The 19,714-nt window shown below is 39.9% G+C and overlaps 1 protein-coding gene across 1 annotated transcript in view; it reads right to left on the reverse strand.

The window, feature by feature from the left end:
- Positions 1–19,714, reverse strand: part of kcnd3 (potassium voltage-gated channel, Shal-related subfamily, member 3) — a 166,399-nt gene that overhangs the window by 17,498 nt on the left and 129,187 nt on the right. The window contains exon 4 of the mRNA XM_015968024.3: positions 9,377–9,545. Within this exon, the coding sequence (XP_015823510.3) occupies positions 9,377–9,545 (169 nt within the window). The remainder of the gene's footprint in view (positions 1–9,376; positions 9,546–19,714) is intronic.

Raw genomic sequence — 19,714 nt, forward strand, 5'->3', positions numbered from 1 at the left:
GCAAACACCTACTGCAACTTTCTTGGAATTCTTTGTCATTTCCTGTTCTCCAATGTCATTATCTCATCCTTCCTCTTGCTCTCCTGACAGGTTCCCTTCCTTCTCTTTGTGCCCTGACACTTTATGAACATTACTGCTGGCACAGCATTCCCACGGGACTTTGGGACAACCTTCCTTTATGGTCAGCCAATTTGGATTCTCTCACTGCGGTCAACACACAAACAGCAGACTAATTTTGACAACCATTGCCATGCAGCACACAGGTAATGGAGTGGATGCCAGACTGGATCTCCTTTTGCAGATCTCTGATAGGTTCTCAGCCCTTCTTCAGGGACTGGGGCACTTGCATCTGAGGACAGACATAACGTAATTTCATTTCTCTGTATGTCCTGTACATGTGGCAGAATTGACAATAAAACTGACTTTGACTTTGACTTTGACATGACCACTCCTTTACATACTGAGTGGGAATTGCTGCTAGAGTATCAATAAGAGCACAGTGGGCTTCCATCAGCAACTACACAATTAGAGATAGCCATTTGGAGGACTAAATTAGCTAAAAATGTCTTTATCTTGCTTTTTTGTTGCAGACAGAAACAATCAATCATGTCCCACAGCGTAGGCTCGCACAAAGATTGCACAGAAACATTCTCGATGTTTTCACAAATTTAAACTCACTTGAATGAAACTCTGCATCTATTGCAGTAATTCCCAAACTTTTCAGCTTTTGACCTTCAAAATAAAAGTCTCAGAAACTTATGATTCTGACTACTGTTGGTTGAAGTACATAAATTATGCTTATCAGCTATCAAACAGATACTTTTAATAATTTTATGACTGTTTTCAATTATTTTAAAGCTAAAAATGTCTGGTGTTGGATGAACTACTGTGGATTCCTATTAGAACATAAATAAGTAGAAAAAGCATTTTACGATCCATTCGTATAGATTTTTTGTTTTTAAATCCTAACCATTTCTATGTTATTCACTATCAGTGCACCATCAATCATACCGACCATCTGAGGCCTGCCCACACTCACAGTGGAGGGTCAATCTGAAGCAAACTCATTCAAAATCAGTCTCTTTGCTGAATCCCAGAGATCGTCCTGATCCAGACAGCAGAACGTCTTCATGGAAAATAAATCAGAAATGAAAATCTAAAGATACTAAGCCTGGAAAGCTTATGATTAAAAATATGATTGAAGGTTAAATATCGTTAGTCTTTACTGATGTCTCATTAATATTTTTGTGAGTCAAAATTAAATAAATAGAAACTAGATGAATTAGTGGGTGTTTATATTAGTACAAGTAAAAGAAAAAACAAGTACTTTTGAGGGGAAATGAGAAGCACTACTTATTCTTTTCTTTTTTTGCCTGGAGGGCCTCGTCAATGTCTGTTTGATTGGATCCCAGCTGGCCGGCTGTGCACCAGCTGGGGTCCAAGTAAACAACCCTGTGCAACAGTTTTTAAGCCAAGGATAGTTTATGTCATTGAAAACAAACTCTAAAACAGAACCACGTATATTTACAGACTTTAAATGACCGTATCATTAATTAACTGGAAACAGGCTTTACTACCCTCCTCCCCAGTCTCCGTTTGCTTCCTGCCAAGTTTAGGAAAGTTTTGTCGGGAACTAAATACATGTTACTTGGCTTATTCTATTTCTATCATGAGTTGGACATTTGTGGGACTTTCAAGAACCCATAAAACCCACATGAAGGTGGATCAGTAATTCTTGTGACTCCAATGACCTGTATTAATGTAACAACTAAAATATGAGTATTATGATAGCAATATGAAGAGATTAAACATTTAAAAACCAGAAAATGTTTCTATATGTGTCCTAATAGCACATTAAAGAAACAATGTGTAGTTATTTTACCGTTAATCTCTGGAAATATCCATCGAAATGTTGTTGAAAATGAATTAAATGATGCCCAGTTGTTAAATATTAGCGGTTTTGTAACATATAACCATAAAATTCTGGTCTGAAATACATGGGAGCAGGTCTAAGTCACTGGGGGATGCCATATTTCCTTCTATGGGAGCCCATGAGGACAAAATGCATTTACTGAATTGTAACAAACGGTTACAAAACTTTCACCATTCATGAACGTTGTTTTACACATTTACCTCCTTGCTCGTTGCCAGGGATGAAAGGGATTTTTGACCCTAATGGCCATCCGTTGGTAAGGTTTTACTCGTGCACAAAATAACTGCTTGCTTGCTATGATTTAGGTATGTGCTGCCCCCTATCGCCAGAGAAAAAACACTATGTCACTTTAACTGTTTCTGTTATGTACAGAACTTAATTTTCTGGAAATTAATTGAAGTGTAATTAAATAATTTATGTCGTAAAAAGTGGAAGCGTTGGTAAAACTCACGTTGTAGCATCTGCTGACCAAGTCTGGACATCCATCCAAAACTTCCTTAGAAGTCACAAACAAACAAATCCAATCAGCTTTTATTCCTTGTTGTTTGTCGTCTCCCTCCCATTTTCCATCACTCCTTAAAGCTTATAGCTATAGGATGTGAGCCAGGCCAAATGCTTAATCAGAGCCTGATTTGCTGCCAGCTTTGGGATCTGACCTGGCATATTCTCAAATGATTAAAAAACTGTACATTTTCCCTCAGCATCGATGCCACACTCCTCTGAGGACAGCCAGAAAGTTTTGTTAGTTCAAAATAAAAGCATTTTGTTAGTTACAGCAGCGCTAGGCTCACTTTAGAGAATCTAGCTGAGGAAAAAGTGGAGAAATCAAGCTTTGAGACCAGATTAGGTTCTGCCTCGGGCCTGCCTTACAACCAGACACGTGGAAGAAGAGACCATCTGATGAGGAAACACACTTCCACTCATAAGGGGTTATTTTTGTTTGGAAGCTGCCACTCATCTACAAAAGCAGCTTTCATACAGGCTGACAACTCTGCCACACTCACCTCCTTTTGAGGTGTGTTGCAGTACGATAAGACACGCGTAAAGTGAATAAGAGACAAACAACACGAGGGCCAGAGGGAAAAGGAAGGAGAAACCTGCTAAAACTGTCTGGCTGAAAATCCTTCTGGGAGGAAGGAAGCAAAGTCTGGACAATGACAAAATTGATTGTGAGGAAATCAAGTCCTTCAGGCCCGAAGTAAAGACAGCTGAACCTACGACTAAGAGATAAAATACCTTTTCTAAGCCTGGATTAGCCTTACTTTTGAATTTTTTACAGATAAAAGCATGTCTCTTTCTGCTGGCTCTGATTTCTATTTTTGTTGTTGTTCCTCTTGACCCCCTCTTCAGTAAAGAACCCTGTCAGCACCCTTCTGTTTCTCGTTTTTGGTCAACCTTACTGCAAAACACAGACAACTTTATCGATTGTCCAAAAGGCCAAAAACCTGAGAGAAAAAGGTCATGCCCATGTTTTTGGCTTTCTGAAGGAAAGGAAAGAAGACCATTTTAGCAAAAGAGAGTCGAAAAGTTGAAAGGGGTGATGGGAAATGAAACATATCTTTGCTGTTTTTTCTGTTACTTTCTATCTTGGTTAGCCAATATTTTGGATACTGAAAAAAAAACTCAGTGATCTTAACATTCAGAAGTTTTAGGAACAGGTTAGGAGGAAGACGATGGGAAGAAAAGAAAAAGAAAAAAAAAGGGATAGGATGGAGATGGAGGAGAGGATGAACAATGCAGGGAGACTAACATTTCACAACCTACCTTCAATAACTCCTCCAATCTTTTGCACCATCTGTTCTCGTCTTGTCATTTCTCTTTTGTGAAAGGCTATCTGATTTTGCAATCCTGTTATACTCACAGCTGAACAGAGCCTAATTCTCCAAAATGACCTGAGGCGGCATACAATTTCAGCGAACCATAACCACTTGTTGGTAATAAGTGCTGAGCAAATGATGCTTTGCTTTGCTAAATGACTGGAGACACTTGCAAATGGTTGGTTTAATGGCAGGGAAGGTCATACGTCATTCAGGTTACTGAGCATTAAAGCACACTACATGTTCTGCAGAGGATAGTAATAAAGACAATGGCATGCCTGAGTAATTTGTGGTTAAGCCGAGGCATTAAAAAAATCCCAGGTGTCATTAGAAGTGAAAAAGCAGAGAAGGTTACAGCTCTGAGATTACCGCCTTTATACTGCAGCAGATTCTCCTCTGCTAGCAAACTCCCCCAAAATAAAGTCAGAATGAACTGACGTCATGCCGAAGCAGTCCGAACAATCAAACTGAGACATCCATCCATTTTCTGAACCCGCTACGTCCACGCAGGGTCACGGGTGTGTGTGTGTGTGTGTGTGTTGGGGGGGAGGGGGGGGGGGTTGCTGGTGCCTATCTCCAGCGGTTAATGGGCAATCAGGTGGGGTACACCCTGGACAGAGTGCCAGTCCATCGCAGTGCAACACAGAGACACACAGGACAAACAATCATGCACACACACACACTCACACCTAAGGACAATTTAGACAGACCAATCAACCAAACAGTCATGTTTTTGGGCTGTGGGAGGAAGCCGGAGCACCCGGAGAGAACCCACGCATGCACAGGGAGAACATGCAAACTCCATGCAGAAAGATCCCAGGCTGGGAAGCGAACCCAGGACCTTCTTGCTGCAAGGCAACAGCTCTAACCACTGCGCCACTGCACAGCCATACTGAGACATCAGTTTCATTTCTACAAATAAACATAAGTTAAGCTCAGAAAATACTACCAGCAATTACGTGTTACCTTTTCACTATTTGCAATTTTGCAGAAATCTTTCGATCATCTGAAGTGAGGTTCTGTGGAAAAATGGTGAACGAATACTTGCTGTAGGTAGCACTCTGAACAACATCAGTAAGGAGAAGCTGAGATCAGTTCTGACCAGGTTTACAAATTTGTCTCAGTCAGACTAACTAAAAGTCAGTCCAGAAAAGTGCAGTTCTAGCAATACAAGAATACTGCGCAGAACTCTCAAGCTTCAGGCTTCTTGTAAAAGACCAGAGCTAGGAGGTATGAGACCACCTGCTCAGGGTGAGATGGGGATTGTTTGCAAATTTATCATTATCCATGACACTTAAATCCTCATTTAACCTCTGTAATAACTCTTTTGAGGATCAAAGCATCCAGGTGTGGAATAATCATGGAGCCAGTGATAAGGTCATTTGGTCACGGTGGTATGAAAGATGGAAAAGCAAATAATTGGTTATCTGAATAAATCGCTGACATCACTGCAGGCAAGCTGCAGACGCTCTGAGGTCCTGATGAGAGTCGTTTACATCTGGTTAATGAAGGGTTCGATCCTGGTGCTGAGAAATCTTCTGAGCTTTGTACAAAAGTTATAGTAAAAACACCGAGGTGAGGCAGAGCAAGGGTAAAACAAAACAAAACACTGTGCACGCTGAACACGGACATATGAACATCCACACAGATGTGGTTTTTAAATTAACAGCTGCACATAAACATACAAACAAACAGGACATACCCTCTCCTTCCAGCCAGCACCTCATCAGAGCTATTTCAGGAAGGAGCACAACATCAGGACACACATCGCCTCCAGCTCTACCTCCTCTCTCCGCTTCTGCTGCTTCCTTTGCTCACTCTTCCTCTCATGCCTTTCTCTGTCACCTTCTCCTCACTTCTCCTCTACCCCCCATCTTTACTCTTTATCTCGTTTTCCATCCAAACAATTACCCCAACTTTCCAATCCTCCTTCGGGCGCCTCTCTCTTGTGTCTGCTCCTCCCCGCACATTTGGCTGTGTTACAAAAAGATTCTTGCTCGGCAGACAAGGTTACGGCTAGTTAAGGCTTGGCGGCGGTCAGGGCACAGTTGTGGGACTTTAAGCAGATTTAAACTGCGACTGGAGAACATGCTCAGAGATGGATGGCATTAATCATAGGAAAGGTGAGACAGAGTTGGGGCAAAGGCGGGGGTTGTAGCATTAGACGGAGGCAGAGGAGCATGGATGAGAGACGGAGTGTAAGCAACAAAAAAAAAGAATAGAGAAGAAAAGAGCAAGTGAAAAATGCCTCGCGAGGAGAGGTGTGAAAGACAGTGATGAGAGAAAGGAATGGACTCTGAAAATATGTGCCATTGTGTGCATATCTGCCAGCTCTGAGCAAGCACACAATCTATCTTAGGAGGACAAAAAGTGTCAGTCTTGCCCTCAAACTATGATTACCAGTTGAGTTTTATATGTGTGCCAGCTGATGCTACTGTTCAGATCTGGGATGCAGCCAAAGTGATCTAAAAGGAAACTTTGAAATTTGGGATATTTATTGTCCAGAAAGAAATAATTTTACCACTTTAAATAAAAACACATTGAAACGGCTCATTTTATTACTAATATGATTTTATTGTTGAAGCTGAAATAAGGTTGAATGATTAAAAGCATCTAGTTTTTTCCAGGGATACCCAATATTTCATACAAGACTTTTATATTTAAACATGCAGAAAAATTAAAAGATTTGGAGGAATAAACAATCTAGTTTTTGTACATCTGAATCTATTGAAGAATATATATTTTTTTCTTCTTCTGATGACAAGAAATTCGAGGTAAAATCCTGTTTCTGTCAGATTTTAAATAAGAGACTTAAATTCATATGTTCGAGTTTGCTGTTATTTCCTGATCAGCTGTTGGCTTCACTAAGTCTCTTTAACACACATTATAGAAATAATCAAATGATACCCGATGAGGGAAAATCCTTTTGGCTCATGCTTATCTTTTCTATTAGGTGTTAGTGGAATTTCACAAGCAGGTAATCTCTTTATGAATAATTGTAAGATTTACTTAATCCCACAGATTTGACCATAAAATGTGTAATCCAAGGCAAAGGTTTCAATTTTCCAGTCAATTTGTTCTAACTATGCGCTCCTGAGGAAGTGACTGCATGAACGGGAGAATGGACGCCAGTGGATGGAATAAGATAATCCTGGAAACTGTTGGATTTAGTTTAAGAGAGAAAGAAAGCAACTGAGACGGTTTGGACATCTATAGAAGATTCTCCTGAGTGGCATACCCAAGAGTAACCTATGGCATTGCATATCTGCTCTGGGAATATTAATACCTCAGAGTAACTTTGGCTTCTAGAATTTTCCATAGGAATTTTAAAGAGCAGGTTTACTGACCAACTGTTTTAAAGTTATTATCTTTGAAAACAATCAGTTACTCTGAGTTTAACATGCAGGCTGAATGTGAAAATAGTCTTCTACCTCTATTTCGTGCATTAGCATCTGATAGCAAATAGATGGAAAAATGCTCGATTCAGACTGTTGCACAATTCAATTTAAACGTATTATTACGTAAAATAACAACTGCATAATAAATACTCAAACGTAACTTTGTTTAGGTGTCTGACTTTAACACTGAGCAGTGCACAAAGTTAAGGTTCCATCCATCCATTTTCGGTTGCTTATCGGGGGTCGCGGGGGCAGTAGCCTAAGCATGGAGGCCCAAACTTCCCTCTCCCCAGCCACTTGAGCCTGCTCCTTTGGGGAATCCTAAGGCGTTCCCTGGCCATCTGAGAAACATAGTCCCTTAAGCGTGTACTGAGTCTTCCTTTAGGTCTCCTCCCAGTTGGACAAGCCTCACCAGGGAAACACTCAGGAGGCATCCTAACTACCTCTCGACCCGTACAAGGTTAAGATTTAACAGTTACCGTAAATGAAAAAAGTTCAAAAACTGATTCAGTTACTGTGGTACTTCTGTCATTTTTTGGCTTTGAGTCAGTGGAAATAAAAATAAATAAACACAATTCCAGTTCCTCCCAGAGCTGTTGGTCTGTAGCCATTGTTGAGAAGCAGTCCAAAAGTCCAAATTAGACATTTAAGAATGATGTCATTGGCATTAATGAATCTGGCTTCAGTAAGTGCAGAAGCAAGATCATGATCTGTGCAGACATCAGCCAATGAAGAGTCACCTGTTATGAGATCAGGACAAAGAAAAAAGACTCCACAGAGGAGTCATCTAAGAGCACAGAGCCAGTACCTTTTGCTGTTGAACACACAGCCATGATTGTAGTCATGTTTCCTTTTGCACCGATTTATTTCAAAGCCCTGTGGCTCCTGAGGGAAAGATTTCTACAGGCTGATTGAGCAATGCAGTAAGACCTCTGAAGATGTTGAAACAGGTCTATTTGGCACACATTTTCAACCTTAGGTCCTTTCAGATCAACCTTTGAAGGCAGCAGCATATAGAGGTTACAAAAAGGTAGAATTGGTGAATCAGAAGTAGAATTTCTGATGAGGCCAATGACTATCTAAGACCTCAGCTCACCTTCCAGGGCAGCTTGGTTCTGTTACCGCCAGAAAATCCTTAAAAGAAATGTGTGTGTGTGTGTGTGTGTGTGTGTGTGTGTGTGTGTGTCATGTCAATTTGTGAAAAGTGTGACCAGATGATGCACTGATATTTTAATAATTATTAATTAACATTTTTGGGGTGAGTAACCTGAAAAGATCACTCAGATTGACACTAAGCAGCTTAAAGTACAAGTGAAACTCAAAAAATATGAACATTATTCAAGAGTCTATTTATTTCAGTAATTCATCTTAGATTGAAGGCTGAGCCTAGAAGAGAAGCCGAGAATATTGAAGTGGGTTAAAGTTAGTTTTTAATATTCTAATTGCCTGAGATTTTTTATTTGAGGTTTTCATAAACCATAATCTTCACAATTATAACAAATCAACATCCATCAATCCACCTATTTTTGTCTGCTTATCCAGGGTTAGGTCTGAGCATAGAGTCCCAGACTTCCCTCTCCCTAGCAACTTGGGCCACCACCTCCGGGAGAATCCCAAAGCATTCCTTGGCCAGACGAGAGACATAGTTCCTCCAGCATGTCCTGAGCCTTCCTTTAGGTCTCCTCCCAGTTGGAAGTGCCTGGAAAACCTCACCAGGGAGGTATCCATTAGGCAGCCTAACCAGATGCCTGAGCCACCTCAACTGGCTCATCTCAATGTAGAGGAGCAGCGGATCTACTCTGAGCCCCTCCCAGATGACTGAGCTTCTCTCCTTATCTCTTAGAGTGTGCCCATCCTCAACTCCGGAGGATGGCTGACCATAGGTGAGGGTAGGAACGTAGATCGATCTGACTCAGCTTCCTCTTCACTACGACAGACCAGTACAATGCTTTCATCATTAACAAATAAAGGCTAAAAATAGACATACATTAGCTTTCCCTTTTAAGTTGAATTGCTGAAATAAATGAACTTTTGCACCATATTGAAATGTTTCAAGTGTTCCTTGTAAATGCTTTAAAAGCTGACAGGAAAGAGCAGCTGCTTCAGGTCTGTTATTAATTTAAATCTAATGTTAATAGTTTTATTCTGATATTCTCTCCCAACGGTGGAGAGAAACATCAGCATTCCCTGCTGGTCTGAGGCCCATCGTGAAATAAAACGGCGCTTACCTGAACCTTCTGTGCCCGTCGTTTGTCTGCTCTCTGATTCTGGTGATAGATGCGGCTGAAGTTGGACACAATGACAGGGACAGGGAGGGCAATTACCAGGACCCCGCTCAGAGAGCAGATTGAACCAAAGATCTTCCCTGCAATTGTCTTGGGGACCATGTCTCCGTACCTGTGAGATGAGGAGAAAGGAGAGATATTTTAATGGAGACACAAACAGCCAACCCAGCTACATTAATCATTTCGATTTGTTGCAAACTTCCTTTGCCCAAACTTAAAAAATTCTCTTCGCTGCATGTTTGATTCCCCACCTGAATAAAATCCGACTTCTTGACTCATAGTCCCCCCTCCGTCTGAGTAAAACAGGGAGGAATACCACCAACCCTTCTCTGTCACCAAAAGACACAGTTATGTCCACTGACTCCCTCACTAAGAGCAGACAGTGTTAACCTTTACAGAGGAGAACAAGGAGGATGCTCTGAATGCCATGCAGGGATATTTCCCATAAGCCATTTATCCCAATTATGTCTAAAATATTTGCAAGTCAAAGAAATTTTTCCACCTTTAGCTCAAAGCCAGACAACACAATTACAATACCAACATCACTACTATTTAGTTCTCCAAGGAGGACACGTGCATCAGCAACTGAGAAGACAGGAAGTCCAAAAGCAGAACGAGCGCACGTGAAGTTTAGAAAAACAGCCTTTATTTCTAATAGTCTTCATGTCTTATTCATGAGAAAAAGAGCAGGCCATTTGTTCTTGTTTCCTTCTTAAGAAAAAGGTTCAGCTGAATTTATTACAGCCGACTCAACTTAGCTAACAAATAAACCCATAACAAACAGTCTCTAAACACTGAACAGTAATTATATAGAGACTAATCATCCAGAAGGGCAAATAACTCCTTTCATTGGAACCGTTCATGAAAAACTGCTTTACTGTTTACAGATGACCTGTCATTTATGCTTCTCCTTATAAATGTTGTTATTAAAAAATCTAACTGCGCACACGTTGGTGTCGAAATAACAGCTTTTCTTGGATGAGAAGATAATGAGTCATAGAAACAGTTTGCTTTTGGAAAGAGACTGAAGGTAAATGTTCCACGGGCAAACCAAGAACGACAGCAACAGATTGCTGCGCAGGAATCTGGCTCTTCCACGTCTGGTCCCATTAACCCAAGCAGAAAGCAACGCCGAAGTGTCAGAGAGAGTAAAACCTGAGTGATGTGGAGTGAAAACATTACGGAAATGTAGATTTACAGATAAGTTAAAGTAAGCTGCTCTATAAACCTACAGGAATCACACCCACGTTCTGTAAATTAGAAAAAAGAAAATACAAGACATTTGGAAGCAAATTCTCGGCAGTTGTTTAATACTTTTTAAAGTATAATTAAAATGTCTTATCAGTAAAGCAAATATTCCATTAACTATAACTTTTTTAAACCTTAATTTATAATAATTCATATTATTACTCATTATTATTAAAGATATACTAGGCAGTTTTGGCTTGCTTCACCTTGTCCAAAACGCTGCAGCTAGAGTTCTGATGAGAATTAAAAAGGGAGAACATATCTCTCTTGTCATAGTTTCCCTACATTGGCTGCCTCTTAAATTCAGAATAGATTTTCAGATCCTCCTTCTCACATGTAAAGCTCTTGTAGCGTTATGAATATGCCATTTCTGCCCTTAACAGCTGCCCTTTGACACAGTGACAGCGTGCATAAATTGCCAAGGTCGTGCGCTTGCTTCTGTTGTTTACATTCTAGCAAAGAAGACAGAAGAAGGACGAAGAACGCTTTTCATTAGTTAATCAAAGAACTTTATTTCTAATAAAGCTAATCAAAACAACTGTTGGTCAATAATAATCAGGTGACTGATCTGTGAAATCACAATGTTATGATTTATGTGTTTTAATGAATAACATGACTAACTGAGCTAGACATTCTTATCCACATAAGATAAACACATGACACATTGTTCACTCATCCAATCAGGATTTCCTCTCTGTTGCTGACTGGAGCTGACAGAAGACAACACATTTCTCCAATTCTGAAATCTCTCCACTGGTTGCCCGTGCAGTTCAGGATAAACTTCAAAATTATGCTTCTCACTTACAAATCCTTGAACCATCAAGCTCCTCCATATCTGTGTGAACTTGTCCATTACTACAACCTGCCACGTGCTCTCAGGTCTGAAGATAAGCTCCTCCTAGCTGTTCCCAATGCACGTTTAAAAAGCCGTGGAGAGAGGGCTTTCTCTGTCTGTGCACCGAAGCTGTGGAACGCATTACCACTGCTAGTGAGGCAAGCACCAACAGCTAGCATTTTTAAATCACGCCTGAAAACTCACTACTTCAACCTAGCTGATACAACATAATTATGAACCTCACTGACATCTGCACTGTTTAAAAATGGACTCCACAATTATCGACTTCCGTATTATTGAGGTTCTTTGTAAAATGTTTTTTCAAATTTTTATTCACCCTGTGTCTTATTGATTTTTAGCTGTTATTTTTGGTATTTTTGTTGTATTTCCTTTTTATCTTTTATCTGTGTTCGACATGTTTATATAACGCCGGTTTAATTAATCTAACATTTTTAGTGTACAGCGCCTTGTTTGGTTGTAATGCCTTGTGAATGCGCTTTATAAATAAAATTGGATTGGATTGGATTGGAGAGTTCTGTGGTGTTTACTTAATTTGTCCACTCTGATTTGCTAAGAATTATAAACAACTAAGTTAATGAAACAGAACAACGCCATTTTAGGTCAGTTCCAACAAAGCATTCAACGTAGTTCAACTTGGTTCGACGCAGTTCCAACCAAGGACTCGACCAGCTCTCAAATCCATCATCGCTAAGTGAAGTGCAGACTGGCCAGCTGTATTTTCTACTTTTAAGCTGAGAACTGTCAAGCTGGAAAATTCTGTCGTTTTACCAACAAGACGACGGTTCCTTCAGAATAAAAGCTGAACTCTCTACGTGACGCTGACACCTGCCGTTGCTACCGGGAGTCGATCCGTAGACTGGTTTGTCATGCTGCAGACGCTGTGCTATCAGTTCCAGCACCAAAGGAGGGTCCGAGGACCTGGCATTCCGGATCATACACGGGAGTCTCCGAAGGTACGTAGTTCGGCATAGATGGCGTTTCATGTCTCTTCCTCCTGAAGTCCCTCGTGGTTAGTTAGTCAAAACAACATCTTGTCCTCAGACTCGCCTCGCACCAGATGGAGATTCTGAACTGACACACACACACCAACACTTCAGCATCCAAATCCATATTCATCCATCATTAGAGAGTTAGTCCTGGTGATTGTTTCGAATAATTATAAAAATAAATATTCCTAAACGTCCCATATTTCTCTTTTCTTGTCTCTAAGTCAATACAAAGTGTTTGAATAAAATTCCCTGTGGTAAAAACAACCTCTTCTGATTCTAAGGTAAGATTAATCTCTGTACCTTAATAAAGTGTAAGAATATACCAACTGTATTCCGCTACACTCTTAATAATCAAGCTCCCTCATACACCAGTGACCTGATTGTTCCATATGTTCCTAACAGAGCACTTAGCTCTCAGACTGCATGTTTACTGGTGGTTCCCAGAATGTCTAAAAATAGGATGGGAGGCAGATCTTTTATCTATCAGGCTCCTCTCTTGTGGAACCAACTCCCACCCAGCTTTAGTCCGTGAGGCAGACACCTTGTCTACTTTCAAGACTAGGCTTAAAACATTTTTATTTGATAGGGCCTATAGTTAAAATCTGATGTTAGCCTCGATCTGGACAAGTGGGGGAGTAGAGGGAGGTGGACTGTACAGTCGGTAAAGATGGCTCTCCCTTGCCCTGCCTCCATCCAAAGGCTAGGTTATCCAGAGTTATCTCTGGAGTTATGCTGCTATAGGCTTAGACTGCTGGAGGACACACTGACTACTTTCCACACTCTACTACTTTCTTCTACCATTTAAGTTTCATTAACTATGCAAAGGGTCATGTTAGCACATACTGGCTGAAAAAATGATTTAAAATATGAAAATGTTGCATAGTATGGCTTTAACAACTGCTTAATATTAATGTTAATATTAGGTAATTTATTACTAAGCAAACACTTCCCCTTGGCCTTTTGTCCTTACCTTAAGGACACTTAACAAAATCAGGAATGTTAATAAAGTGATCCTTTGCTTATTGCACTAAAAATGCTCTAAGTAATATTAATAAAACAACCCTTATTGTAAAGTGTTACCAAATTGTGTTTCCATTACTTTATCTCCAGATAATAAATTATTTTTCTCATGATTTAATGATAACTAAACTCCTTTTGTCCTGATAAAAGTTTAATTATCTTCAATTGGCAACAACAAAACTTGTTTTTAAAGACTACATATTTAGTTATTCTGCCCTAGAAACACTTCTTTTCTCATGCAAGCCTCAAATTATTTTGCATTAATAGTTAAACAAAAGGGATATTTCTTTTTAATCATGAAACAGAACACTGATAAAGAATCAAAATGAAAATGCCACATCAAGGAATCAATACATTATAGATCAATTATACATCAATACAAATCATCTCCAAGTGCGGTAACAGTGGAACTAAATGATGAAAGAGCTTGTAACACAAAAATGTGCTTTCATGTGCCAAAATCATGTAATTATATGAGCAAAACTAAGATTATTTTACTTTTTAGAGAAGCAAAATTAGCTGTAACCGATGTGAGCTAGTCAATTTGGATTAGAGTGTCTGCTACATCATTTTAGAGTAACCATACCATATCAACTCAAGCAGGTACAGCTGTTCTTAGCTCTCCTCTTAAGTCTCTTAAATCCATTCTAACTGCTGTTTTGTTGGCATGTTCAAAGAGATACTAAAAACAAAGTGAGAGAATAACATTTGGAAGAGGTCTGCAGATGCATTTACTTTATTATAGGCCTTCAAAGATGTAGCAGAATGCATATAACTTGTTGCTGCTGCAGGACTTGAGAACATACGGGCCGTCAGACCCACCAAGAAGGAATTCTATTAAATTCCATCACAACTTTGAAAAATAAAAACTCTTAAAAGGTTATGTTTTGGTTTAATGAAATAACAAATTAAGCAGGAGCAGAAAGCCTGACAAATGAGCGCTGATGAATTAATGATCGTTTTGTTGAAGCAGAGTGTTCAACAGCAACATTTAACAAAATGAGGGTTAGGTTTTCTGTCATTAAACAGGAGGATGAGCCATATCAATGCTTTGAAAGTACCGGTACTTCAAGTTTGAATAGCCCCCCCCCCCCCCCCCCAAATAAATAAATAAATAAATTGCACCTAATAGCAATCATCAATCTAGTCCACTTTGACAAATCACACACACGTTGATGCTGGTTGTTATTTAAGGACTTGGCAAACGGCACCAAAGACTCCAAAACACGAACAAAACCCACCAGAAGATGTGCTCACAAGAGCGGTTTTATTGCCTAATGAGGGACTTCTGTCGCTGTTTGTTGGAAAAGGTAAAACGGCAACACACACGCACACATGAACTATGCACGCACGCACACACACATGCACGCACACGCACACGCACACACACACACACACACACACACACACACACACACACACACACACACACACACACACACACACACACACACACACACACACACTAATGGGCAAATTTTGGAGAGAGGAGATGAAAAGGGAGAAGAAACCTTATGCTCATTAGTCACAGATTTCTGCAAAAACAAGCCTGGTATGAAACCATTCAGGAGGAGGGTGGTTTTCACATCAACAAAGTGAAACCCAGCCCACACACAGCGAACTACTGGACCACAACCATAAATGAGAGCATATTTACAGAGAACATTCATCGTACCTCCTAAGAACTTTAATAGCCTTTCTACCCAAATTAAGCCGTAACAATCCCATCAGCTATAAAACAAGTCCTATCACTACAAAACATTTCATCTCCCTCCCCTCTTCAGGAGATGTTTCCATTAGGAGGACCGAAAAAGCTAATCATATTTATTTGCAAGCTTTCTTTAATGGTATCCTATCAGAGCATCTGATAGTGGCTCTTCTCCACTAATACTACAGTCAATTTGACACTCCCATTTAGTCAAGCTGGCCTGTCTCTGATGATGATACCATCTCTGACTCATTGCAACACAGAAATAAGGACTCTTGCACATTAAAGACAAAAGAAAGCTGCACTAAATAGCATCAGGATAGGTCCACAGTTGGATGCATGAGATAAGAGTTGTCTGAATGAAGGCAGAGTTCCTGTCAGTGCATGACGATGTGGAGGGAAGAAGATGGATACACATCAAGAACGAGCTCAGTGGAGGGGGGAGAGATTTTCTCAGCAGATGTAGAGCAGGCAGAAGCTTTTTTAAATTTATCTTTTATATTTCTCCATCTGCCCTTCTTCCCTCCCACACATATGCTCAAACACACAGAGCCATCCTCTTTTTTCCTACACGTGTGCCTGTGCAAATCCCAAATGCTAACACACAGGTCAGGCATGAGAGGTCAGTTTATGGTCAGGGTCATCCCATCCCATCACAGGAGATCCAGCCAGGTCTCTCTAGTTATATTTATAGAGATGAAGAGACTAGCTGAGGACAAATATATTTGTGATAAAGGCAGCACTGACCTGCCTTTGACAGGAATTCAAAACAAGCTCTAAAGAGATATTAGTACTAAACTGTTTGTAACATCTGGTCATTGGTAATGCCATTTTATGTCAGGAGTCTCTGATATAACAAAAATCTGAGAACAGAAATGTAATACAGAAAGAATCTTGATGTTTGATATTTTTGAGCTGACTTACATTTACTAACCAATGCTCATGTGATTTAATCAAAGTCATTTCATATAAAATCAATCTTATGCTCTTTTAAAATACCATTTTGTGCCTTAACCCCTTAAATAGAAAGTCTACAAAAAGACAGAACCATAAAGCTGTGAGTATGACGCATTTAGTTTTTTAAAATCAGTTTTATTCTCTTCCAAAATATTTACATAAAACAAAGACATTTACTTTAATGAAACATAAAACAGAAGCATCTGATATGAATCCAAAAACCTACAGCTTTTATGCCCGACACCCACCAGCAAACACTCAGTATATTACCACTTCTCCCAGGAGTGAGATTTGTTGAACTATATTGCTTTGTTTTTTAGTAAACATTCTCTAATGCAAACAAACAACAAGGAGTTTATTATTTACTACTCAATAAGAAAACAAAAACGGCACTTTTGGGGTATGGTTTAGGTTTCTCAGAAAGGTTCTGTACCTTTTATCTTATGCATTTGAATTCAGGTTTTCTAATGTCAATAAGTTAAAATTATAAACTCAAACTGAAACCATATCCTAAAACGTAGAAAAATATTGGTGTTATTGAACCTTTTTGTTAGCTATGGGAGTTTCAGCACCACGGACAGCTACTTTAACTCTTACTTTTTTTGTTTAAACATTAAACTCCTCTTAAATACTCAGTGTGTAGTAGTTTGCTACCAAATTCTGTGTATCCATTCATAAACTTGTCTTTTTTTATTAATGTTTATCACCAACATATAGTCTAAGTATTCCTATTTGCTTGAAAATGTACATTGTGAAATACTGTACATAAACTGTTGTCAAGGACCTATAGACATGCACCATCTTGAAAAACTAGAGCTGTTTCGGAAGTACATGATGATATGAAAGTTCTCCTTCTCCCTGTAAGTGTTTTGCGAGGCATGGCGCCGGTTCTCTCCGAGGCTGCCTTGCTGGTTTGGGGAAAATCTGCTCCTTCACATGCCTTGGTCCAACAGCATGGGATCTCTGAATTGCAAGCTTGAAGTCGGCGATGACTGTAGTGGCACGTGCACAACCATGAGTGATGCAGAAGACGCTGTCGAAGCAGCAGAAGTGAAAGAATCGGTGGAAGCAGCAGCAGCAGAGCAAGAAGACACAACTGTTGCAAATGACGGATCAGAGCCCTTCTACTTATATTCACAGAACACAAACAGAGGACTCTCCATTCCCTGAGAGAGACAGTGAATGCAGGAAGCAGCAGAGCAGCAGAAACAGTAATTAAATTGCAGATGGTTGAAAGTTGGCATGTGGTGTTTTATGTGTGTGACCCCAGAAGTAGGTGTCCGTGCTACAGTGTCTCCCTCTCCCTGCAGCTGAGTGAGTACAATCACAATGACACATTGCCTTCAGATCCATGTGACTGCTTGAGCAGCAATTCCTACTCTGAACTGTGTGGTGCTAAAGAGTCGGATTGTTTTTACACATTGTCCCTTTAAATTGCAATTTTATTAAGGTGCAACATTTGGCAACAAAATGGATGTTTTAAATTGTGTGGAAACAGTGAATATTTATGGTTGTGTAACTGAAGAATTACGTTCAGTGTGTGAAAATGTAAATTTCTATCAAACTCTGTGAATTTGGGTCGAAACAATCCAGGAATCCTACATGTTGTTGTGAATTTTGCAAGAATTATTTTGGGATGTCCAAAGACAATCGCTAAACTAAATAGATATATCACTTAAACCTGGTGCACATTTTTCATGAACATGTTGCTACAGTTATACTATTTGAATGTTGGGAATCTCTCCAGCCCAGGACTAAATTTGTAAGAAGCCCAACGTTGGCAGAGACCGAGCAGACATGCAGAAGGATGCAGTGTGCCTTCTCAACACAATCAGCGCAGGTTGGACTCCACTCAGGCTACCTCTTCAGCTACAGTTTTTCAAGGACCTGAAGGACTGGGGTGAATGCTTTTGGCTTCTAGGCTCACAGATATGTCTGCATTTACTAAGGCTTTGTATGAAAGCTTGCAGTAGAAACATGCTTGAGATGAATTTGAGGCAGGTGTATTCAGCTGAAAACTTTTAACCTGTAAATTTTATGAATAAGACAAATGTCCAACATGAGAGTGAGGCCTTGCAACATGAGCATATCAAGAAAATGATGCCCCTTGCAAATTTGTAGCAGCCCAGTAAGCTTCTGGCTTTAGCAGGTTATTGTGGTCTATATTCAAAAAGCCTGAATAAGAAAGAAAATGCAAAATGGCGTTCAAAAGCAACATTTTATACATAAAAAATATCTGGGTATTTTAGGTGCTTTTAACTCAAAAAAGAAAAACCTAATTTTGAGTTTTTGCACCTCCAAACACTATTTATGTGCATTATATACGATTCAGTCATAAATCAGTCCTTCCACTCATATTTAGTACCACTACAACATGTAGGGATATAAAGAAATAAACTTTTACAATGCAGTGACAAGCGCCACAGTAAAAAGCTTCAGAATCCATAATGCATGTGTTATAACAGAGGACATAAATAATGATGCCCTACAGAAATATAGAGGTTGTAGAGTGCCATTTGTTGGGGTGGGGTGGGGGGGTGGTGGTGGTGGTGGTGGGGGGGGGGGGGGGGGCTGTCATAGACCAATGAAGCTTGGCTGTTTTGGGTTCAACAGAGTGAACGATTGTCTCTCTGGGCCTCTAACACTCAACCACCTATTCATCTGTACTGCCGTCTGACATTTCATGGACAGTCAGTCAAATGAAAGTAACTCTGGTGACACATGGCTCTTCAGGAATGGGCCAAACATCTATAATCACCCCCACAAATGTCACCACAGGAAAACAAAAAAACGAGGAGGAAGAACAACAGGTAGTGAGACAGATGGGAAAGATGGAGAGGGTGAGTGCAATGAGAAATACCGATGGAGTCGATGCTTATTATCAAAGGGACCACAAAGTGAGGATAAGTAAGCCTTGTAAGACATTTCAGTGTGGCCTAATGAGATACATCAGGACAATAATAACCTCATCACTCTGTGGAGATGGCTCAAAACAGACATAACGGGATTTAAATTCAGATTTATTGAGCTAAACACAAAACCATTTACCTAACAAGAGGGCTGGTTAAATATTAGGGAAAATGTCCCTTTAGAAGTAAACCCACTCCATCTGAAGCAAGGCTAAGTTCCATGCAATCTGAAAAAGTGACTTTTCAAATAGGTGATGCACAAATATAAGTGAAGCTTGTATTGAGTAAAAGCTGCATGAAAAGCTGCTATTTGAATAACATGTTAATTGCAGCCATGACCTTGTTTCACACAACAATACATTAGCAGCATGAGTATCGTGAAACCATGCCAACAGCTAAAATCTAAAATGTGCTCTGTGAGAATGACAGATAAATGTTGCTGGCAGCTGTCGTTGGGCATGCACTTATAACTTCTTCAATATGTTCACTGTCAGTTACCCCCTGTTGGATCGTGTTTTGCCCACGAGAAGAAAACTGCAGTTGGGTTTGTTGGACTATAAGTGGGTCATTGGAGGCTTTGAGAAACAACAAGGC

The sequence above is a fragment of the Nothobranchius furzeri genome, chromosome 15, assembly GCF_043380555.1.
Source record: "Nothobranchius furzeri strain GRZ-AD chromosome 15, NfurGRZ-RIMD1, whole genome shotgun sequence".
Lineage (NCBI taxonomy): Eukaryota > Metazoa > Chordata > Actinopteri > Cyprinodontiformes > Nothobranchiidae > Nothobranchius > Nothobranchius furzeri.